The sequence below is a fragment of the Perognathus longimembris genome, chromosome 5, assembly GCF_023159225.1.
Source record: "Perognathus longimembris pacificus isolate PPM17 chromosome 5, ASM2315922v1, whole genome shotgun sequence".
NCBI lineage: Eukaryota > Metazoa > Chordata > Mammalia > Rodentia > Heteromyidae > Perognathus > Perognathus longimembris.
In genome coordinates, this window is record NC_063165.1 from 76918627 (window position 1) to 76944334 (window position 25708).

General features: G+C 38.5%; 1 protein-coding gene across 1 annotated transcript in view; it reads left to right on the forward strand.

Moving 5' to 3' along the window:
• The window catches only part of Zbbx (zinc finger B-box domain containing), a 70935-nt gene that overhangs the window by 20216 nt on the left and 25011 nt on the right, over window positions 1-25708 (forward strand). Inside the window, exons 7-11 of the mRNA XM_048345849.1 lie at window positions 14807-14965; window positions 16813-16987; window positions 20156-20276; window positions 23203-23318; window positions 24186-24286. Of these exons, the coding sequence (XP_048201806.1) occupies window positions 14807-14965; window positions 16813-16987; window positions 20156-20276; window positions 23203-23318; window positions 24186-24286 (672 nt within the window). The remainder of the gene's footprint in view (window positions 1-14806; window positions 14966-16812; window positions 16988-20155; window positions 20277-23202; window positions 23319-24185; window positions 24287-25708) is intronic.

Consider the following 25708-nt stretch of genomic DNA (forward strand, 5'->3'; position numbering starts at 1 on the left):
ACAAAGACCTTGTGGCGTGGACTAAAGGTTTCTCTCCCCAAACTAAGGGAAGTGACCACACCTGTGCTAAAAATTTTAGATCATTGGTAGCTTTCAATCTCCACATGTCTTCTCAACATAAATAGTGACAGCATTTGAATATGCTGATGACATAGGCTATGGTCATCAATAAACATTGTACCTAACTTGAGTACCGAAGTCAGGTACTGAGAATGATCATTCAGCGTGTCCAGCTTCCAGGTAGAAGTGACAGGGTGAATAAGACATGACTCTGTTTCTTCCTTTCCTCAGAAGATTAAAATGGAATGATTCTACAAAATGAAAACATATCTTTATAAAAATGAGTCTAGGGCTGGGATGGAGCTCAGTGGCAAAGTGCTTGTGTGGCAAATGTAATGTCCTGGGTTCGCTCCCCAGTATCAAAAAAACCCCATCTAAACAACAACAAAAAGCAAAGGCCAATGCAACAGTGATACCCACAGATAATTTGTTGGAAATGAACATTACAACTTGGGGGGAGGGAAAGTGGGAGAAAAGTGAAGGTGTGGGTGTTCAACAAAAACTGTACTCACTATGTAACTGTAACCCTTCTGTACATCACCTTGACAATAAAATGAAATAAAAAAGACAAAAATATAGTCATAAAACCCACAAAGAACAGAAAGGAAACCCTTTAAAAAGAGATTCCAGTTGCTTAGGTATACATAATATAGGGTTTAGCTGAAAATGCTGCATTTGGAAAATAATATAGTACAGATACTCTATTGTAACTCCACACGAGGCTTTTCTCATTTAGTGTTTATTCCCCTGTGTCTGAGTTGCCACTCAATGAAGTTCAGCCTCCGGTGAGCTCATGTAGGGGCTACAAAGAAGAATAAATGATTCATTCCCTCCCCTGCAGTAGGTAAGCACCAGGGCCCTTATCTGAGTAAAATCCCTTTTCCCTAGTTCTCTTCTCTCCCTGTCTTTGTTTCTCCCTCTCTATCTCTGGATTTTAATGTACGTGCTGGGTTTTAACATGCATGGCTTCTTGTTCTCCAGATGTTGATATAATATGGATCCAACCTCTCAAAGGACACTGTAGAACATTCAGGATTTTCTATTTCATATTATTATCGCAATGAAAATGCATCTCATATTTTAACTTAAGAATGGGACCATAACTTATGAGTCGTGATCTTATGAAATTCTAAACGTAGAATGGAAAAAAAAGTGAAAAGTATTTATTTTACATGTTTGAAATAAAATCCAGGTTTGGTAATTAAAAAAATCAACTTTTGATTAAAATTCCTTGGTGCTGGGCAGCACCTCTGCAGAGAGTGTTGAGAGAGACCTGAAGACTCGCCTCCATGTTTATTAAAGTATAATTGACTGCTACTGTGTTCTCTTGAGATGTACATGCTCATGTTTTACTATGTGTATAGGTTGGGAATCTATCTCCAAAACCAAGATAACAGATCTCTCCATAGCCTTATAATTTTCTTCTCTCTCTCTCTCTCTCTTTTTTTTTAATTTGTTCTACTGCCAGCATCACATTTTCCAGTTTTGATTGCAGGGGAGGGAAGGCTGTTAAGCCACAAATAGCAAAATGATATTTCAGTTTCTAGTGAATCTTACATTGTAGAAGGCACATTTATTTTCAAAAGTTAGTTTGAATAGATTTCATATCTGTAGAAATTAAAAGACATATTGAATAATCATGAATTGTGGATAGGCTTCTTCAGATACAAGGATTCATTAAGTTAAATAAAGGTAGGTGTTGGGAGTTAGGGTTAAGTTTGGGTTGGGTTTAGGATAAAGGTTAGGGGAGAGGTTGGGTTAAAGCTGGGGTTGGGTTAGTGTTAGAGCTACGTTAGGTTTGGGGTTAGAGTTAGGTCTAGGCTTGGGGGTTGGGTTAGTGTTAGTTAAGGGTTAAGGTGAGGGAGAAGAAACTGTGATCTTCATGTTTCTTCTTTGTGTTTTCCTCCACTCTGTGGATCCTGAAGTTGTTTGTTACTTATGGGTTGGGTGCATGTCTTGATCTGACTTTGCCACTAAGGAGGTGGTGGTGTAATAATTGTTCTTATCCTCGTACACATAGATGCCATTCTGGAAACTTACTTCTTTTCTACTGCTATTACTCTCTTTCTGTGTCATGGCATTTTATCTACTGATACCACTAAGGAATGGAGGGCTTTGAACAAAACTGTATTCTCTAAATCATTCAAGTAAATTTTTCCTCTAAAACAAAATTGTAAATACAATATTTAAATTCCACATGTGTTTAAAATGATGCAGCATTTTGTATCATTTGAATTATTTTCTCTGGCAGAATGTCTTTCAGGCTTACCCAATTCAGAGATTATATTATCTTCTTTGTTTTTAAGATTGACTCAAATTTCCTTGCATGTACACAGGTGCTTTTTCTTAAGGAAGAAGAAAAGTAGTGAGATCTTGTGCCATATTTATGTGTTTGCCAGTGGGAATCATTGCATCATAACAGGCATATATCACATGTCATACCACTTATGTCACCTATTCCCTGTTAGAAGTCATGTGATACCAAAAAATATATCTCAACCAATGTAATAACAACTGAATGAATAAACAAAGTTCTTTGAAGGAAACTCTTTCAAAATGCTTTCCATATTTCCTCCCATTTTTGTAAATAGATTATGTATTACTGTTTTTCAACTATTGTTTGATTACCTGTGATTAAAACACTTAATCAAATAGGCATCATCCTGTGATAGATTTTGTTGTGATTCATACTTCCCCCGCTTCTATTATAGCCTTACCCATCCCTTGCCATTAAATCTTGTCTTTAATTGTAGCTCTGTCGTTTCCCCCCATATTTCCTTTTGTTTTTCCCAGTCATCTTATTCCTTTTTCCCTCTCTCTCCCTTCTCTTTGACTACACATAAGAGTTATTGTCCAGATGGGCCACTTGGTCATTGATGAGTGCGAATCTATTGTGCATAGACTTCACTTATGCAGGTTAGTGTGTTTGAAGCTTTCAAGCATTTTGGAACTGGGGCAGTTATGAGGTGTTGTTGATTGATGAATTTCTACCTAGTGTGAGAAGTGAGGACAGACCCATGTCAGGCAGATACCAATCCATTTGGCCTACAGCTCCGATGAATGATGAATGGCTTTACACTTTGTTTTTACTAGTGTATGATGCAGTGACTGGTTATTAGGAAGTGTAGCTCTATTTGACAGTTGTAAACAGTTCCATTCCTCATTCTACAGCCCTGTTAGTCCTGTAAATCTACGACTCAGTCATTTGCCCTGGCATGTCTTGTTTTAGTAAAATGATTAATCCTTGAAAATATGAAAGTAAGCTGTTACTATATCCATTTTGACTGACTTGAAAGGACATTTGGTTTGATTAAGATTGATTTGTGGCAGTGATTTCAAGTATCTATTGCCTTTACTTCCTTTGACTTCTAGTACATAGTTAATTATGCTCACTTTAGGCAGAGATACATGACAGAAATGACTAAGTGTGGACATGCTAATTCTATGTATAGAAAGACCAGCCACACTGAGGCTGGAAAGGAAATGTTTCCAGGTAACGAATAAGGTCTTCATAGTCAGACATTTTTATTTCCTTTCCATAATAAATATTCAGACTGAAGAGAGAAGCATATTTTAGAGAGAAGAATGGAGAAAATAAATAGAAGATATTGTGTTAAGTATTACATATAAGCAGGAGGCTAGATTTAATAGATCATTAATAGAGTATGATAGACATCTTTTCTTAATTGAGAAGATACATTGGAAGGCTAGCCTAGCAAAAAGTTATCAACAAAGAAGCCAGGCATAGTGGTCAATGTCTGGGAGCCCAGCTAACGAAAGTTCACAAGTAGGAGGATTATGATCCTTGCTGGGCTCAGGGCAAAAGTACGAGATTCTAGCTGAAAAAAATAGAGTAAAAGAGCTGTTACATGGATCATCATAAGCCCCTGCATAGTAGGAATGGGCCTGAAAATCTAATTTCAGAACCAGCAGAGGTAAAACTGGAAACCATAGGGACCAGGAGATGGGTGGAAGTGGAAGAAGAAAACATACCTGTCAGTAGTCCATGTTTTCTAGTATTTCCAACGAAAAATATGCCAGGATAAACATGGATATGCTTGGAAATGTTTGCCTGAACATACAGGACCACATGATTAGCCTAAATCTCAGTAAATGTCACAATACTATGTGTGCTTAGGAAATCTGTACTTTTGTTTTGTGCTTTTTAACAATCAACAATGGTGTATAGCAGCTTTCTATCTCAATATTGAGGAGCAAGCAGTGCTTTCGAGCCCAAGTGTGTCAGTTTGGACATTGTCGCAATGACTGGATGGTGTTAACTGTTGTGGGAGTCCTCCCTCATTGGCACTTAGTGCTCACCCTCCTCTGTGGATGGAGCAGGGCCTGCAGATGGCTCAGCTTGAGTCTCTCCCCCAGATATGCCTTTCCCACGGGCATATGCTATTTGTGGAGTTGCTCATCCCAGAAGTAGCCTACTGTAGGCTTTATCTGTTTTCTGGCTCTCTAACCAAATGCCACAGCCTTGTGACTTATTAATCATACGAGTTTATTTGGTTTTCAGGTTTGGAAACTGGTCCGTCTAAACTTGGGGGGAAGCTTCTGGCCGCCCCTCCTTGCTAGTGAGAATTCTGCAGAGCTCTGAGGTGGTGGGACATTGGGACATTGTGTGGTAGGAAAAGGCTTAGAAGAGACAGAGCGTATATTAACTGAAATACGGTAGACTAGAGAGACTGCAAACAATGTAATTCCTTAGAAAGACAAAGGGAAAGCCCCACACATTCAACTCTGTCTTCATGACTTCATCTCACCTGCTCTCAGATCTTATGGTCTTACATTGGGGATTATGTTTCCACATAAATATTTTTTGGGAGCATTAGATTATAATGCAGCCTCACAAAACCCACTCATCCTCTAAGCACAATTCAGAACAACCTCTAGCTGGCCATTGTGGCTCCCTTGGTGTGTGCTTGACAAGGAAGCTTTCTCTCCCCCACCATCTTCCTTCCTTTCTCTCCCCCCATCTTCCTTCCTTTCTCTCCCCCCATCTTCCTTCCTTTCTCTCCTCCCATCTTCCTTCCTTTGCTTGCCCACAAGTGCCCCCCCCCAAGCCGTCATGGGCCCTAGCAGATCTCAGAGGGGCAAATCAGGAGTTATTTCCAGGAGCCCAACACAGGACCCTCTTGAATGCAGAGTAAAATTACAGATGATCTTTGTCCAAGTTTTCATGTAGGCTAGACTTTTGGAAGGCCTAATTCTGAATAAATTGAGAAATAGATATTGGAATTGTAAGGTAGAAAGAAAAATGTTAACTTTAAGACTGATACAGTCAGGATTAGTGGCTGTGCTATAGATGCTTAGACAAATTGAGATTTGATGTTTTCTTGAACGGAATGTATTTCTTCCCCCAATAGAAACATTTCATTTTGGTAGGGCAGAGCCTTGCCAAAGGGTTGATGATGAGTGTCTAGACGGTAATGAAGAACTCTGAGTCCCTAAAGAGAGACTTTAGGCAGGGTGGTGGTGAGCATGCTTACTTTCTCTGCCCAAAGTCATCAGAATGATGGACAAGTACAGATGTGATTGACAAGTACGATTGACAAATGTGCATGTCCTCTAGAAATAAAGGACCCAAATTGATTCACATGGTTTTATAGTCCAGGTTATCAAATATCTAAAGAAAGCATATTGGCTTGCCAGTTATATTATGTAATAATATAAATGCATATTAACAATTAAGTATTGTCATTCTTTTTGGCCAGTCCTGGGGCTTGGACTCAGTGCCTGAGCATTGTCCCTGGCTTCTCTTTGCTTAAGGCGAGCACTCTACCTCTTGAGCTACAGTGCCACTTCAGCTTTTTCTATTTATGTGGTACTGAGGAATCAAATCCAGGGCTTCATGCACACTAGGCAAGCACCCTACCACTAAGCCACATTTCCAGTCCCATCATTTTAAATTTAGTTCTTAACTATGTGTAACTCCTTTTCCTTGTACTCAAGGTCAGTGTTCATTGCTTTCAGTACGATTGCTGTTGCCTACTGCTTCCTTGGGACAAGGATTTTTAGAATTATGTGGCTACTTACCATTCTCTTGTATCACATCTCCTGATGCATTTCACGTCCTTTAAGAAGAACTGATTCCTGTGCATTGCTGTAGTCTTAGCCTCTGGTCTTGCCCATACAAATCCATGTTTGAACAGGAAAGACCATTTCCATGTGGTTTTGGTTTTTACTTCCTTGATGACCAAGTGTGTGGTTTCCTTACACGTGTCTTCATGACTCTCTGTACACATTGCTTAAGTCTCAAGGAAATCTAACTGGGAGATGGTTTTAATACTATTCAAATCAGTGCAGTGGCATCTGATGATGAATGTTAGATGCTAGAATGGAGAGTTCAGGGAAGGAAGGGAAGACTGCAATGGGCAGAAGCAGGGGACCTCTAAGTGCACTATGAATAAAGGAAGAGTAAACCCCTCAGTGGCACAGTGGTGTGACACAGAAATACCTGACAGTAGGCATGTTAGCAGGTTGGAGGGTTCAGGTGGAGATGTCCTGAATCAACCTCCAAGGGAGAGCCAGGTTTTCTGTGATGTCTACGCTACAGAATCTTTCAGATAAACTTGATATATGCAAGCTCAGAATCTGGCAGGGTTGTTGAGCTGAACAGATTATATGACAATCGATATAAAAAGTATTCTGTTCATAGCAGGGGCTGCATATATTAGACTTTATTAGTTAGGAGAAAGTAGTAGCAGAAATTCAACCCTCTTTCTGTGTCTTTTACATTTAAAACCTAGAAGGCAAAGTTAAAGGAGTGACAATTTGACCAAAGAATGATGAAAGTATTTGCTTCATGTTTAGAATTTTTTTCATAGCTTTATTGAGGGATGACTGAAATACAGAAGACAGTACATAATTAACATATACACTTTGACAGATTTTGACATACAATTGCACCCATGGTATCACTGTAGTTATGACAGCTAACATAAGCATTACTTAACTTTCCTGTATGTATGCATGTGTGTACATGGCTCTAGGTACATATGTATGAATTTATGTGCAGATGAATGTATTTATATGTGTTTGTGTATATGTATAGGTGTGTTAGAAACACTTAACATGGATCAAGAAAAGACATGCTATCTGAAATAAGACAGTAAAAGGCACAAAACTCCACTTAGCATGGTCTATAAAATAACCTTGCAGAAGAGAGAGGGGCACATGGTTCAGTGGATCTTGACAGTGGAGCAGAGGTATTTCTGTCTGCAGGCAGCAGTATAGAATCAGCTAAGGTGTCCAAAGAAAACGTGCTACATAAATACCATGGAATATTACGCTGTTGGAAAGAAAAATGAAGTTAAGTCATTTGCAGGAAAATAGAATTGGAAACCATTATGTTGAGCAAGACAAAAAGCGCTGGAACAAAGCCAAATGTTGTCCATGCTTCCTCATTTATGAGACCTACCCCTAAAACAATGAGGAGGCTGCTGCTGCTGCAGAGGTGATGAAGGAGAAGATGATGATGATGATGGTGATGATGATGGTGATGATGATGGTGATAGTGATGGGATATGAATGTAAAAGACGGGCAGTCTGAGGGAATAGAGAGTGGAAGAAGAGAAGCAAAAGGATACTGAAGGATGGAGAGGACTTAAATACAGACAGTCAGACGGACAGAAGTCTACCAAAAATGTTTGAGAAAGGGAGTGTACAGGATGCGTGAGTGGAATAATCTTGACCTGCTAGTACTATCAATGCATGTCACTTCAAAGTCAAAGCTATTAGAAAAGATGGATTTGAAGAAGTAAGGTACATAAGAAAACATAACTAGAGTGTAAGAAATTGTTGGGGCACTGGTGCCTTTAGTTAACAATAGGGAATTGTGAACACAGGGCTGTTTCCATAAGGGGTCTAATACATACTTCGTGAAGCTTCTGTAAAACCAACAGTGAATTAATTTGCCTTGCTTCTTGTCCAAACATCAGATAGCAGAGGGTAAGCTCTGCAGGGAAGGCCGGGGACATCAGCTCTGTGCCATGGCTGAAACTTCGTTCGGCTGCACTGACAATGGCGTCTGAAGGCCTTCCGAATTGCGGGGCTTCGGGGAGGACTCATGCTTTTTCATGGACTTTGACAAGTTTCATAGTAATTTCCTTTGTTCTTTCTTAATGCTCATTGGTCCTGTGGGATGCAAACTGTCTAGTCAGGATGAAATTCCAATACTTTATCTACAAATCAAGTATGAAAAAGTTTGCTGTTAGGGAATTCCACTATGTCTCAAACTCTGTCAAGTCATTGGATCTGAAATCATATTGCTCCTTGTGTAGCTCAGATGTGAATAATTGTAGAATGCCTCTAACTCATCCGAATGCATTCATCATACATGAAAATACAGCCCCTAAACAATGCCAAGTACTTGATAAGATAACTAATATAGGCATATTTACATGATAACAAAGCTCCAAGCAGAAATAAAATTGCAGGTGTGAATTTCCTGTGTTTCCGTCTTGTTCTTGCTCCCCTGTAAGATTTCTCTTTGGGTAGGATTTTTTTTTAATGCTGTAATAAAGTTTGAAAGGCATAATTATTTAGAACTAAACCATGTCATTTTTCTTGATTCCAAATGATTTAAGAAAGTTTGACAATGTTAGTTTTTCTGAGCTATTACATTTCTATGTGATATTATCTTATTTTAGCTGGTCTGGATGCATTTTGTGTCTTTTTTGTGTCATCTTATTTTGTCATAGTGCTAAAATACTGAAACCACATTAGTTTTATTTCACATCATTTATCTGTTGAATAATAAATTATACCTACCATAACTCATCTTTGTCTCGATCTGTGCTCAGTTTTATTATCCTTTTATGTGTCAGGGAAGAATAACATTAAATAAATCTTTGATTAATAAAAATTCATAAAAAAATCAGACCTTTCCAGGAAAGGTGAATAAATTGTTTCTTGAGTTCGATTTCAAGTTACATGTTGCTGGAAAACATAAATTTCAGCCATATGAATTTTCCATTTCTAGTGTTTAATTTCTGTCCAGGTTAGGGTAAGTTCAATAAGTAGTCTTAGCTTCAGATTATTAATATTGTACACCAACACTACTTCTCTGTCTTTAGATAGATGCTGAGCAGAATGGGATTTCAACATGCGATTCTGCTGAGCTCCAGAACTCTTAATTTTCTTTTACTCTATACCTTTCTGTAGTTTTATGGAGACTTTAGTGACTGCCTCATATTCTTTATTTTCCAGTTTTCTGCTTTCTGGACATTCTTTTACTTGTCCTCTGTTTCTTCCCCTTCCTGCCTTGCAGTCAATTCTTGGTCCTAACAGTAGATCACATCTTTGTTCAAACTCTGGGCTTCAGTCTTGGTAGATAGGTGTTTTACCACCTGAGCCATACCCCCAGCTCTTTTAGCTTTAGCTCTTAATCAGACAGAATTTTGTGGTTCTGCCTGGCTAGTTTAGATTGCAAATCCTCCAACTTAGACCTCTGTCGTAGCTAGGATTACAGCCTTGTACCACCGTAGCTGGCTTATTGGTTGAGCTAGGGAAGCTTCCTACTGCTTTATCCAGACTATGTAATTTCCTATCTCGGCGTCCTGTGTTGCTGGGATTATAAGTGTGAGTTACCACTCTCATCTGAAAGGCAATTTTCTAAAAAAGAATTATTCATATGGTATACATTTAAAAAACCTTAAAACTTTAAAAGTCTTCAAATTTAAGTTTACTTTTAACTGATTCATAACATTCAAGTCATAAATGTGTAAATAAGTAAATTTAGTATGTAACTCCGTATTACAAAAGGATTTTTTAAATTTGACCTTTCTAAGTCCCAACTCTATTCAACAATCACAGTAATTTGTGGATTTATACTGATTCTCCAGTTCTGCTGTAAGAGAACTTTCCTCTCCAGGAATATGGTTATATCTCTTTCCCTTCTTTATTTGCCTAGTGAATTTAAGAGAAATAACAGAACTCTCCTACAGAGTTCTGGATTGCTAGTTTTTAATGCAAGGCTGTGCTTGCAATCAAATTTTGTTTCTACCAACAATCAATGAAAGTCAATGATACAAAACAAGACTTTGGCCAGGTAAAGTGTTCCATGCCTGTAATCCCAGCCCTTGGGAGGTGGAGAATTGTGGGTCTGAGACCAACCTGGACCACAGAGCAAGAGTCAGCCTTATAAACTAAACTGAGAAAAGCAAAACAAAAAAGCAGAGCAGCCACGGCAATACCATGGAAGGAGATATTCCCACACAGCTTTTCAAACTTGCACAGTTAGTCAGGGGTACACTGGAACTGGAAAGTTCTACGTCACATAAAGAGCCGTGGCTTTGTCAACTGCACCATACATATTTATCGCTGTATAGCCAAACAAATTGCATGATGGTGTTAGGCTTTTGAAGCACCCACACTACCATATTGCACATGATTAAAAAAATAGAAGTGCAACTTTTAACTCTTTGACCTTAACTTTCACAAGGTGCCATCCATTCCCCAAAGCTATAAAATCTCAACCTTCTTTTCTTTGATTAATGACACATTGTCCGCGTGATGGATTCTTCTAGAGTGTAATTTGAAAGATACAATCATTTTGGGGGGAGAGTTCATGTGAGAATTTAGGTAGTGAGTGGACATAACAGGGAACTTCCTTGCCTCCTTGCCAGGCCAGCGTTGGGGGGAGGGGGGAGACATGGAGGCCTGCTGTCAGGTCCTAAGTCATTCTCTTCAGGTTCCACTGTAAGCTTCTGTCCTGCCATGAGTCATGGGATTTACTACATCTTCTGAGGATTGTTTCAGTTTGGTTTTTAAAACATTTGTCACATGTATAGCAGTTTGCCAGGTAATTTTATATCCTTGTGGTCCTCTTCTCCTCATGTTACTTCTCATTAGTGCTGATCAATCATTTACTTTTTTTTGTGGGGGGGAGTGGGGGAGTTGACAGTAGGACTTGAACTCAGAGCCCTGGGCACTGTCTCTGAACTCCTTTTGATCAAGGCTAGCGCTCTACCACTTGAGCCATTGCTCCACTTTTGATTTTCTGGTGGTGAATTGGAGATAAAAGTCTCACAGACTTTCCTGCTCCTGGTGGCTTGGAACCTCAGTCCTCAGATCTCAGCCTCCTGCATAGCTAGGAATATAGGCATGAGCCATCACTGCCCAGCTTTGATTTCAAATTTTATTTATTATTATTATTATTTTGGCCAGTCATGGGCCTTGGACTCCGGGCCTGAGCACTGTCCCTGGCTTCTTCTTGCTCAAGGCTAGCACTCTGCCACTTGAACCTCAGCGCCACTTCTGGCCATTTTCTGCATATGTGGTGCTGGGGAATCGAACCCAGGGCTTGATGTATAGGAGGCAAGTACTCTTGCCACTAGGCCATATTCCCAGCCCAGATGTCAAATTCTATATGCAGAAGATGAACAGAGATTTATCTCAGAGTTGAGCTCCAAACAAGCAAAATATTTTAATGCATGTCACAGATTTATAGTGAATATAAAATTAGTCCATGTTAAATACCATAACTTTCCTGTTTTTACTGATTTGTTACTTATTAGTTAACATAGTATTTATTACATTATGAAAGGTTACATTTATGTGAACTCTGAGAATAAAGCTTCCAGAAATACAGTCCAAATTTTAGACAGTAGTCACCCTCGGGTATTATTAGTGAATTAGTATGTACCTCTATTTAATAAATGTAAAATGTCTATCTATCTATCTATCTATCTATCTATCTATCTATCTATCTATGCATGGGTGCATGCTGGTTCTGGGTCTTGAACTTGGGGCCTGGATACTGTTACTGAAGTTTCTTGCTCAAGACTGGTGCTAAGCCACTTGAGTCATAGTTTTACTTTCATTTCTTTTAGTGGCTAACTAGAGATTAATTAGAGAATCTCTATTCAGACTTTAATGCCTGGGATAGTTTTCAGCCTTGATCCTCAGATCTCAACCTCCTGCTTAGGTTGGACTACAGATATGAGGCACCTGCACCAGGCTATAGTTTATTTATATATTTTGTCCTACATAAAATATAATATACATATATATTCATGTATGTATTAAAACATAGAAAATGAAACCACTTAACTTTTGTATAAATGGTTCTATTCACAACTGAAGTTTTGTGGGTTATTTGAAGAAAGGAAAATGTTAATATCTACCAGAGACAAAACTTAATATGCTTGGTTTCAGAAAACCAGAAGTCAAATATATTTCCTGCATTATTAAGACTAAAATAAACTTGAAAATGAAATGATCTAGGAGAGGCTCAACATGTTATTTAACAGTGACTAGGCTTTTTGATGTATACTTTATCCATAGAATGAGAACCATAAATATCTGTACACTTTCCTTGTATACTTTTTTAAATAGGAGAAATAAAGTATGTATATGCAGTATGTGTATAATGAAACATAATATTTAAATGTATAATATTTCTGGAAAAATATTTTTCAGTTATTGACATTTTATTTATTTTTTAATTTAATTCTTCTTTATTTTTTATTGTCAAAGTGAAGTATAGAGTGGTTACAGTTTCATATGTAAGGGAGTGAGTATATTTCTTATCCAACTTGTTAACCTACTCCCTCATTTTTTCCTTTTCTCCCGCCTGCCCTATTTATTTATATTTAATCTGGTAAAGTTACAGGACTTGAAGATTCTTTGCTAAAAAGTCCAGTTTACCAATTATCCATGATTCTCTGCTTTCGGGAATATATTTAACTTACCACTTTTTTTTGCATTTGTCAGATTTTTATTATGTAAACTGAAAATATTATAAATATTATTGGGGCATTCATAGCAGGACTCACTGTAGGACAAGAATAATATTGTTTTATATTAGTTACATCTGTACACAGTTAAATGATTATTCCATCTTACTGATACTATTGCCTTTCCTGTTTTATAGACATGAAATGAAACTAGACATAAGTGCTTTGAAATCTACAGACCATGTTTTGGGGTGGTACTAGGGATTGCACTGTAAAGTTATTTTTTAAAAAGATTCCATATTTTTGCCAAAGTCAGCCTTGATTGCAGTTATCCTACCTGTGGATCCCACGTAGCTGGGATAACAGGTGAACGCCATCACACCTTGTTTACTTGTTGAGAGGGGTGTCTCTCTGCTTGCTTGGCCAAGGCCAGTGACCTTCTTGATTGCTGCCTGATAAGTAGCTGGCATTACCTGCAAGTACTGTGCTCCACTCTGAAATCCACAGACATTTATTCGAGGCAAAATCAACTTTCTATAAGATTATGTTTTAAAATACTAGTTAAAAGTCAGGTGTCTCAGAAAGCTGATTTATTATCATTGCAGGTTGAGTTTCATTGGATAGCATTTCTTTCAGAAACAGAGGCTTCATAGATCTAAATGGGCATTTTGATGACTTTGGAGAGAATTTGTCAGATATACTATGTAATGTAGGCAGCAAATATTGAGAAAATATGCACATGGGCTGCATCTGTCATATTTATATAGCTACTTCATTAATTCAGTGTTAAATAACATGAGTTAATTTGATGTTCACTGAATTACTGCAGGATCAGACTGCAGAGAATCTTAATCGACATACAGAATGGTCACAATGGAAACACTTCAGCATAATCTTAGCGATTTAAATTGGTAACTGGATGAAAAATTTAGAAATAGGAATGTCTCCATGGGAAAGCACATCGATTTTCCCCCTGATCCCTGCTGATTTTTTTGGCATTTGCCAGGAAAGTGAGGCTTATTTCTTGACTTCCCAATACCAGATGCTTAAGGTGCCTCTAACATTCTGGATCTTCCCTCAAGGGATGGAGTGCAAGCCCGGTGGGCTCCTGACTAGTTCAGTCTCTGCTGGATAATGACCCTTGAGAGAGAACTCCCAACCCAGGCCATTTTTTATCTCAGGTGGTCCAGGATGTTAGAGGGGGCAGAGCTGTGGGAGGGGTTTAAAGGTCCCAGAAATCACAGTGCAGAGCCCAGGAAAGATGGTGGTGAGAGGAGGCCTTCCTGTCAGCCAAGGCAGGAATGAGGAACAGCTTACTAGGCAACTACAGCAAGAGGCTGTCTCCCCACACTTTGAATAGCATATACTTTCTGAAAGTGTCTTTAGCATCAAGGAGCATTCATTATTGCAGATTGAGCTCCCTCCCTTTAGTTCTCCCATCACAATCTATGAAGGAAATAATACACTTACTTTTTGGGGCTTGGCATCCTGGAAAGGCTGATAGTGGTTGGAGACATGGCCACACTTTCACCGACTGACCACCGCATGATATTTGAATTCTCTACACTTCAGTTTCTAGACCTAAACCAAAGAGATTAAAAACAATTATGTGTTAGAGTTGACTCGAGGATTAAAGATGCTTCCAAGCCACTTGGAACAGTTGGGACACCAGCTGATGGTGGCTGTCACTGTTCTAATGGTTGATAAAAATGTCAACTTTTCTTTTCCCCCTGGTATTGAGGCTTGAATCCAGGCCTTGGGTGCTGTCCCTGAGTTTTTTTGCTCAAGCTTATCTTTTGACTTTGAGGTGATTAAATTAGAAATAAAACTCTGAAACTTTCCTGCCCAGGCTGGCTTTGAACCATAATCCTCAGATCTCAGTCCACTGAGCAGCTAGCATGACAGGCGTGAGCCACTGGCACCTTGATTTAGAGATTAATTAATATGTACTCACCTTTCTGTGACATGCAATGAGTAAGGACAGTTTGGTTTGTTATTTCTAAACTAGAGAAGCTGACGTTAGGCTCTTGAGTCATAGTTCATTCCTCTTTATTTAATAGTCAAAATCCCAAATATTGTCCAGTGTGTTGGATGCTGCCCATCGATTCATAAAGGAAACAAATCCGGATGAATCGAAAGGAGGGAGTATTTCAGTGAAAGATGCCAGCAGAAATCAGAGCGGACCTATGTCCCCACCTGCTCGGGCTAGCAGCTCTCAGGTAAGCTGGGCCAGACGGACCAGGCTGGAATCCACAGATCTAAGTTGAGCAACGGGGTTTTAGAGATTCATGTATCATATCACGGGTTTGTGTTTTATTAGTCAAATATATGTTAGCTCTAAAATGATGTTTAAGGAGGAGGTTAGTGTGGTTCCATCGAAAACTGATCTTGTTTATGAATGATATTTCTACTATATGAATTTTGGGGCATTTGTATCCTGTCAAGAATTTAACAAGAATGTGAAGGAAACATTAATAGAAAGTCCATGAAGCAATATAACAATTTTTATATAAGTCCAGATTTCAGAGAGACTAAAAATACAAATGCTTTCTCCTATTTTTAGGTGACAAGCAATTTCATAATTTAAAAACTATTCTTTTTGTACCAGTCCTGGACTTTATTTCAGGGCCTGGGTGCTATTCCTGAGCTGCTTTTGTTCCAGTATAGTACTCTACCACTGACCCACAGCTCCGTTTTTGGCTTTTTGTGATTGACTGGAGAAGAGTCTCACAGACTTTTCTGCCCAGGATGGCTTCAAACAGATCATAAGATCTCAGTTTCCCGAGGAGCTAGCATAGTCACGAGCCACCAGCACCTGGCTATTTAAAAAGAAGATTGATATAAAATTCTGGTACTCATCCAGGTTTTCTACTTATCTTATGATATGCTGAATATGTTTTTAAATCAGATAATCATTTTATAACAGACTTGCATGTTTTATTTTTTTCCTCCAATTCTGTGGCTTGAACTCAGGGCCTGGGCACTGTCCCTGAGCTCTTTTGTTCAAGGTTAGCGTTCTACCACTTGAGCCACAACACCCTTTCTTCCTTTTTCTGAGTAGTTTATTGGAGAAATCTCAGCCTCCTGAGTAGCTAGGATTACAGGTGTGAATCATGTGGACAGGTTGGCTGTGTGGGTTCTTTAGTAGGAGTCCCCTGTAGTTCTCACCCTTTTAGAGATCACCATCCCATCCCCTGCACTTCTGAAGCTGAATGACTTGGCTGGTAAGGAGGCTTGCTACTTGCTGACTAAGGGTCTGAGCTCTACTGAGGTCTGTCAGATTTTAGACTCATGTTCATGAGATGAAAAGAGAATGAAGTCTATGTTAGCCAAAGCTCTTCCCAGAAGAGGAACTGTGTTCGCATCTTTCTAGCAAGCAGTGTTTTCATCTCTCTCCCTTCCCTTCCTAATTCCCTTCCTCCCACTCTTTCTCCCTTCCATCTTTACTTTCTTCTTTCCTTTTTTCCTCCCCTTCCTTCCTCCTTCCCTTCCTCCTTCCCTTCTGACCTTCTTTCCTTGTGTGGCAATCAAGAAGCAGTTTGAAATCAGGGTCCCATGCTTACTAGGGAAATCCTCTACCACTTGGACCACACCTCCAGCCTGTTTTTTTTTTTCTTTAGTTACTTTTTTCCTATTAGTGGCTTATGTGATCTGGTGGAACCTTGAAATTGCAGAAATTCAAAAGAAGCTTTTGAACAGAGCTACTTGAGCAGAATTTTCATGGGTGTGGTACACACCTTTAATCCCAGTGCTCAGGAGTCTGAGCCAGGAGGATCATGAGCTAGATAGAGGCAGGTCTGCAATACACAGCAACATTTTATCTGGTGGCTTTTTAGGGGGGACACTGATGAATAATAACCTAAGAAGAAATCAAGCCTATCATACTAATTTATTTTATAATTGCCAATTCAAGGAAGCATTAATATATTTAAGTAAGTTCCTTAAAAAATACCATCCCAAATGAAAATACAGATGATTTATAATGACAAGTCATTAACCTCACCTGTATTTTAAGACTCCAGGAAATGTTCTGAAACACAGTTTGATGCATTTTGCACTGTTTTAGGTAAAAAGAAGCACAACAGAAAGAGGGGAATGCACAAGTCCCGGGGAGCAGCCCTTATGTGAAGGAGCTTTTGATGAATCAGCTTCTGCCCGGTCTTTCCAAGAAGCATTAAACCACTGGAGAGCTGGAAACCCTGACAACCAGAAGAAATGCAATTCACAGGCAGGAAAACCAGGTATGGCTGCTACTGAAATGCTCAGTCATCATAATGTCAGGGTGGCTTCCATGATTCCCTTTCTCTGAGGAGAAATGCAATGCTTGGAAACCTCAGCACCTTGCTCTCCATCCTTCAGGGGGCACTTGGCATGCACTCTTGGATGGAGGCAGATAGCATAGTAGCCTATGGGTATTTTACTTTGGTTTCCTTTGTAAATTCAGGCTGTCAAATGAATGCTGTGCATTTTAGTGGTCTTTCACCTTTTATTCTTTTAGCGAGAAAGAGTTGTTGGGGTAACAATTCCATGTTAGAGCTCTTAATTGTGACATCTGAAATGAGAGAATCTGTGAGGCAGATAAATAGCAAGATTTTTAGGTGTCTATTGAAAAAATATGATTTCAAGATTTCTGGTAACTTAAGCAAGGCAATTTATTGGTGTTTGAAAATATTCTTGACTTTTCTTCTCACTCTCTCTGTCTCTGTATCTGTCAGGCTGAAGCTTGAATTCAGGGTCTTATACTTGCTAGGAAGTTACCCTACCATTGGGCCACATTATTTTTGAGTTAGTGTCCTACTTTTGGCCTGCACATGCATCTGGATTGTGATCCACCTATTACTAGGTTTCTTGTAGTTGTTTGGGGAGTTGGCTTGGGGAGATGTAGATGTTATGGTTGAGAGTGTACAATCTACTCAGTTATCCTGTACACACTGTGAGGACCTGGGGGACCATTCCCTACTAAGTCATTAAGCACTGTCACCTTTAATCCAATTTGTTGTGGCTATATTTGTCTTATAGCTGAAGATGGTTGTGAAGGGAAAGAATTGAGCTGTCTGATTTCCACAAAAAAAATTATAATAATGGGAATCTAGAATGGTGAGATGGATGTGAGCACATAATTGATAAAATTGCAAAGGAAAATGATCAAAATGTTACAGGAAAGGGTAATGACCAGGAGGGTTTATTCACAGTGGTGTAGGATGCTAAGTAGAGGACCTAAGAGTAGATACAGTTGTACAGCATCCTGTTCTATCCAAATAGTAGGATGACTATTATGTAGTCATCAAGCATTACTTGGGGGTATCATAGTGAGGATTTAGTTTTATGATGTTGCTAGGCTTAAGATCTATAGACACTGTACACAAAATCATCCTACCATATGTATACATTTTTTTGGAAGCCTTCACTGAAAGAACTTTTGGCTATTTGCTAGGGTAAATACACAAGGAAGAAAGGAAATCCACAGTGGGCATGTGAATATTGCTATTAATATTATTATTATTATTAATCATCTAACATTGATTTATTCTTTTCTCTATTATTCACTTGAATATATATTATACCAATGTCCACAGTTAGTAAGATTTGTGGAGATGAGGCTATCAATGAAGTCTTGCTTTGATTCATTCTCTTATCAGATGACCATAGGGTTGCTTTATTACACCTGAATATATATTTGAGGAGAGTAATGGAATAATCTCTATATTGGGAATTTGGAAGTTAGAGTGGTGGCACAACGCTTGTCACAGTGACACATTACTAGATCCATAGAATATGACATCCCTTCCATTTCTATGCTACAATAACATGGCTGAAGCAATACGATAGTTCTGAGAATTGAGGAGATCATGCCATTGCCAAATGTTGTTTTAAAAATATTCATATTTAAAGCTGAGTCCTGGTGGCTCATCCATGTAATCGTGGCTACTCAGGAAGCTAAAAACTGAGGATCACAGTTCAAAGCCAGCCTGGCAGGAAAATCTGTGGAACACTTTTCTCAAATTAAGCACAAAAAAGTCAGAAGTGGAGCTGTGGCTCAGTGGTAGAGTGCTAGCCTTGAGCAACAAAATCTCAGGGATAACACTCAGGTCCTAAATTCAACCCCCAGGATCAGCACCAAAAAAAAAAAATCACATTTAACTTTAGTTTGGTACAACAGATAATGATCTAGAAGTGTGACTATACGTATAAACTTGACTAGATAAAAAGGAAATTAATCACTGTTGCTTTGTGGATGTTGGTTAAACACCAACAACCAAAGCACATTCTTTGTAATTAAGAGCAGCTATTGACCCTACTGTGTATTTAGCACAGTAAATGGTTTCCTTGAGCAGCCAACTTGCAACCACTCAGAGAGCCATCCTTGCTATTGTAGCACAGACTGAGCATTTATGTATTCTAATACAACTATGTTCCAATAAACCTTTATTATCAAGCACAGAAATTAGTCCAGATGAAAATAGTGGGCTGGAGTTTGGTTATGAACTCTACTTTGCTAAACCCTCATCCAGTAAATCCATTCTTTACTATGTCTTTCACTAAGGAAATGGAAGGACGAGGAAAAAATTATACTAAGTGAAGGGAGCCAGACCCAAAGAAACATGGACTCTATGGTCTCCCTCATAGGGAATATTTAGCACAGGTTTAGGCTAGTCACAGCAGAGAATCACAAGAGCCTAATAGCTATGCCCAATGAATGCATAAGATGATGCTATGTTAAATGAATTCCATGTTATTGAAAACGGTTATATCACTGTTGTAATTACTTTCAACATGCCATGTGAAACTGTAGCTTCTATTGTTGATGATCCACTTGTATTTCCTTCCTGTGGTTGTACCCCCACTATCACTGTATTTCATCTGAGTACCCTGGAAACTGTATATACTGTTATTAGAACTAGAGAAGTGAAAGGGAATATCAAAATTGAGAGACAAAGGATAAAATGACAACTCCAAAAGCAATACTTGCAAAACCATCTGGTGTAAACCAAGTAAACAAGTCATGGGGGAAGCGGAAGAGGGGGACAGGGAAGAGTGGAATGAGGGAGGAGGTAGCAAACAGTATAAGAAATGTACCCAATGCCTAGCATATGAAACTGTAACCTCTCTGTACATCACTTTTACAATAAATAAGAAAAAAAAGATAATCAGAAATTGATAGATTAAAAAATAAAACAAAATTTGTGTCAGTATACCTCTACAATAAGGTGTGTTTATTGCAAGGGAATATTGAAGAAAATTGCCTATAACTGTCATTATTTCATTAAGATTTAACATTTTTAGCATTATTTAAATCTTAATCTATTGTTGAATAGACAAATGCTGAAGCACCTTTGCTTCTTGAGTGAAGATACGGGAATTTATAGGCTTGGCCTTATGAATTATTCACACTGGACTTGTATTTGTAGCTTCATCAGAAGAATGTGAAGTGCAAACTAATCTGAAAATTTGGAGTGAACCAATTAATATTGAATTTGCCGAAGACAGTCTATCATATATGGAGAAATTATGGCTTAGAAAACACAGGAGGTATTTTCTGAATTTTTAAAAATTTTATTAGGAAACATAAAAGCTGGTTGTGCCTGCCTTTCTATAGCAATTTTTGCATAAGTATTTTAAAAGCAATATTAAATTCCTTTGAAGCTGCTTCTGTTTATGCAATAATTTTAATTATACTTATAGAGGGTGCAATCCTGATTTAGAATTTGACTTGAAACATAAAACTGGGTATGTGAGAAAAAGGGACAAATACAGGCTAGACTTTAAGAATAATAAGGAAATTAATGTAATAGAAGATTACTTTGAATACTCTTGCTGTCAGATCATTAGCACTTGCATAAACATTGGAGGCCAGAGTGTTCCCAGACTATTTTGAAGTTAACTACACTTTTGATTTTATAAACTTATTAACAATCCCCCAAAACATTTTATTCCAAGACTATATTCCTAGATGCATCATTAATTGTATTATGTCTCTAATAAAACACCTGGTAGACACAACATAAGAGAGGAAAGAATATTTCAGCTCATTCTTTTAGGAGTTTTGGTCCCATACCCTTTGGCCTACTTTCCTTGGGAAGAACATGATGGGTGCAGGAGCTGGTGGCATGTGATAGAGATCTGTTCCTGTCATGCTGGACAGAAGAGAGGAAAGGAAAACAGGAAGGGGTTGAACAAAGATAAAACCCCAAAGGACATACCATATATCTTAGATATTGTACTTCCTTCAACTGCACCCCACCTCTTCCTGCTTATCTCCTCAAAGTATGCCATTGGACTGCCCATCAAGGGATGAATCCATTCACTAAGTCAGAAGCATCATGATCTAATCATGCCTAGAGGAGTCACCTTCACAGACACACCCAGAGGTGTGCTTTTCTATCTCTAGAAATTTCCCCATCCATTCAAGTTGACCATTAGGATTATCAGTTACAACCGTTTTATAAATTGCTTAAAATCTATTAAAAGATTCACAAAATTATGAACTAGTACACATACTTAACTATCACATGTGATTGTCATAATTCTACTATCATACTGATGCATAGGAGGGACAGGGTAAAGATCCTAAGCTTAGTTTCTCTAGATCAGAGGTCTTCACATTTCATTGCTTTTTCTCATTGGGAAAGCATCAGAAAATACAACGTTCTTTAGTAGGTCTGAACATGAGAGAGTGTCTCCCAAGTCCTCAAGCCCTTGTTTCACCTTCGCCATTTCCTGAGGAGGTACATTCATCTTCTAATATTCTGACATATGGGTTTGAAGCTCAGCATTAAAAAAAAAAACATTTTCTGTCCAGCCATTCCCTGATCAGATTTACAATCATTTGTCATATGTTCACCCAACTGAATTCATCAGTGGTCCATAAATATTTGCTAGAGCAAATAGTTTCTAGAGCAAAACAGAGAGGTGAATATTATTGAAAATGATATTTCATCCATTCTCTCTTTGGCACCATCTTTATCAAAAAGCATTTGTTCCAGGGTCTGACTAGCCCAGAATCCAGACATAGCCTGCTGTTGGGATAGCTGTTCATTCCTGGGCAAATCAGTTAGATTTTATTGGTCCAAGTTTGCTCATTAGGAAAAGTACTGAGTATAGAATAAGCAATGGCCTGTACCTCAGCCCTCCATTATGTAGAGTCTGCAAATCTGTGGGCAAGAGTTTTTGGCTCATAAAATCAGAGGCATGATCACTTCCCGAAGAAATATCTGGTTATCAGCATATTTATGTGCATATATAATGAATAATTGGTGCAGCAGGGTCAGCTTGAACTAGGAACTGGTTTTTGGTGCCCAGAAACTGGTTGTGAATATTCACTTTGATATTAGAATTGATAGCTTCATTATGGCTGTAGGGGTTCCCCTCTTTTCAGTTGGTTTATACAGAAATCTGAAAACTATAAAAGTAGTCTATATTTATCTGAAGATGCACATTCCTTGTGTTCACAAGTATGCAAAACCACATGCTATCAGAATATTACAAATATTTTGTGTTTGCACAATTTGAAAAAGAGGCAATGCAAGGTTCTATTACCATTAATGATGTAGGGGTAGCGGACAAGGTGTTAGAATTCAAATTCCTGTTTGTCACCTACTCCCTAAATCACTCCATGTGTCTAGTAGGTTCCTCATTATTGACTCAGTTTCATCATGTGTTAAGCCAGAACAACACCACTGCTTATTGGACATACTGCTATTAAAATTTAATGTACTGAAAATAGAACAGTTGTTTCTTGAATTTTAAATTAATGTTTACTAATGTCATTCAGACAGCCCAGACTTTTATGTGGGGAGACACATAGACTCACTTGTTCTAAAAGGGCTATGTAGCTATTAATCTTAGTTAAAAATGACCTCCCTTCTCTCCCCAGTGATGTGGGAATGAAATACACACTTGACCTCTTGGGAAGTCCTGGGCCTTTCTCCTTGCCTTCCATTTGTCTTGCCTGTGTCAATCCTCAATGTTAATTAGATAACTGATGCTCCAACATCAGCACCTGTCTTCCAAACCATTGGGACCTATTTCATCATCACCCCACTGGCAAGCTGGAAGTCCAGACAAATGCCCACTGATTCCCTTAGAACTCCAACAACTGAATGGTCAAACTGCTGAGCTAAAACACACACTTGTAAATGAGCTTTTTAAATAGCTTGACGTGTTGCAGAGGCGCCATGGGGCTTTGGAGAGAATTCTCGACTTACAGCATTACTTTGTTTTTCATCTTAAACAGTAGGATATAAGACTGATTAAAAAATATCTTGTGTGATGTTCAGTTGCAATCTAAAACGTTTAACCCATTGAGATTCTATTATACAATCATTATTTTATGCTGTGGATTAAAGGTACACTTAGGGTTTCCTTGGTAGTTTTGTGGACACTTGGACAAATGAAAAAAGAACTTTCAAGTAACACATTTTGATTTTTTTGGAAAACTGTGTCTTTCTTGTGGTAGAACGTCTCAGGAGCTGCAGAATGCACTGTCCGATCCAGTCATGTGTGCACAAGAAACAACAAATGAGGCACAGTGCTCCTGGAATGAAAACGATGATGATGAAGATAATAGTGATGGTCAGCAAGGCTTTGATCAAATCTTTCAAATTCTGTTATTGAAAATCACTTCCAGCAAGCATTAAGTAGCCTCTGCTTCCACTATGCTTTAAGCAGCCAGGGAAGCTGCAACCCTTTATCTGCCAGATGAGAATCACGCATGCTCTCCTCATTCTCTAGACTGACTTTGCCTTAGAGAGTTTCATTTAAAAATCGAAGGCCACCTGGGCCCTGGTGTTTCACAGTTGTAATTCTAGTTATGTGGGAGGCTAAAACTGGGAGAATTATAGTTCAAGGCCAACCCTTGGCAGAAAACTTTGTGAGACACCCCCCTTCCCTTTAAGGGATTCCTGGGTGCAGTGTTACCCTGTTGTCATCCTAGTGATGCAGGAAACTGAGAGTAGGAGATCAAAATTCTAGGTCAGGCTAGCCTCCATCATAGGGAAGAGAAACAGGAGATGATTGGACAAGCCTGTCATCTCACCTATAGCAGAAAGCCTAAAATAGATAACTCAAGGTCCAGGCTTGTGCCAGGGAAAGGATCAAGAACCTTTCTCCATAAGAACTTGTATGAAAAAGAACTGGGGTTATGGCTTAGTGGTAGAGCCCCTACCTAGTAAGTGTGAGACTCCTGAACTCAAACCCCAGTAACTCATTACAAATAAAAATAAGAACATGAGTGATAAGAATCAGCATATTTTCTAGATCTAGAGAAGCTGGCAATATTTCTATGTTTGTATGGATGCCCCAGAAAAGATGATTCTTGTATTGCTTGCAGAAGAAAGTCAGGAAGGAAATTATCAGATGAGAGGTAATCAGAGTCTCTGAAATTATCAGGGAAATGAAATGATCAGAATCTTTGGTGATGTCTTCAATCTTGTTTTCTAGATGAGGAGACCAAAATACAGCCTCCCACTCCTATTTTGCCAGTAGAAGAAATAAAACTAGAGAGACTAGCGCCATCGCTAACGATAATCGAACTGGATGATGTAAGTGTCCAGCTGCTCTTCATGTTCCTCGATGAACAAGATCCATACGCCAACACTTATACCTCTGTGTTATTGTTGATGTAATTTCTTACATAACTCATCTAAATTTAAGAGAAATTTATACATGTTTAAATTTAAACACTGACAACAATGAGGCAGCATAAATTTTTTAATGTAGAGTGTAAATTTGTGAGCTAAATTGATATTTCTACTTCATTTTGGAGGAGAGAAAACATTGCACTATGATAACTTATGGGGTGTAGTTTGGTGTTTGTTTTAATTCTATACATTATCAGGCTTTTATGTAAACTTCCATTTTTATGTAGTATATGTTAAATAGAATTTAAATACAAATGAATTTTATTGTCTATTTAAAGGAAGAAATAGAATTTAGGGTTTAAGAAGTTTGTTGTTGCAATAAGTTGTACAGGGACCCCTAATAGACACAAACAAAATCATCTAGAAGCAGGGCCCATCAGATAGAGCCAGGAGCCCCTGAGTGAGGTTTAGGGTTTGACAGAGTCAAATTTCCTTACCAAAATTAATCACTTCAATACCAAAATTAATCAGCTGTCTCAGAAAAGAATGGGCCTGTTTAATGCTTGCTTGCTTTCTCTTACGTGCTCTCTCTCCCTTCCTTCCTTCCTTCCTTCCTTCCTTCCTTCCTTCCTTCCTTCCTTCCTTCCTTCCTTTTCATCATTTATGGTCCTTCCTTTTCATCATTTATGGAGCTTGAAGTCAGGGATGGATGCTGTACCTGATTTCTTTTTGCTCAAGTCCAGTGCTCTATCACTTTGAGCCACAGTCTAGTGCTCTTTCAAGTTGAGCCATAGCTCAACTTCCATTTTCTGGTGGTTAATTGGAGAGAAGAGTCTCATGGATGTTCCTGCCCAGACTGGCTTGGCACTGTGATCCTCATATCTTAGCCTCCTCAGTAGCTAGGATTACACACCTAAGTCACAAGCACCCAGCTTTCTTGTTTAGATTGGTACTTGGTGACATTTTCTTTTTCTTCTCTCTCATTAGCATTGTTTTCATTTCTCCTCTGGGTTAGTTTGAGACATTGAGCAAATGCACGCAGATATACACATGTATACACACATTCACATACATGCTATTTCCTGACGTTTTGGTGCATTGAATACATTTATGATATGGCAGTCAGAGAACTAGGAACCACTAAGTCTTAAGTCTACTTGGTGCTTAGTAATTGCCTAATGAAATACAAATTATTACTGTAGGCTCCATGTGTGCTAGTTGTGACAAAGTAACTGACAATTCCAGCACATTCAGTGACAAAAGAATTGGATTTGCTTAGTTCTCCTAGAATTGCAGGCTATAATTAGAGTACTCATGATATCATTTGTTGGGAGAAAATACTCTTAAGTGTCACTCGCCATTAGCCGGCTACTGTATAATAAA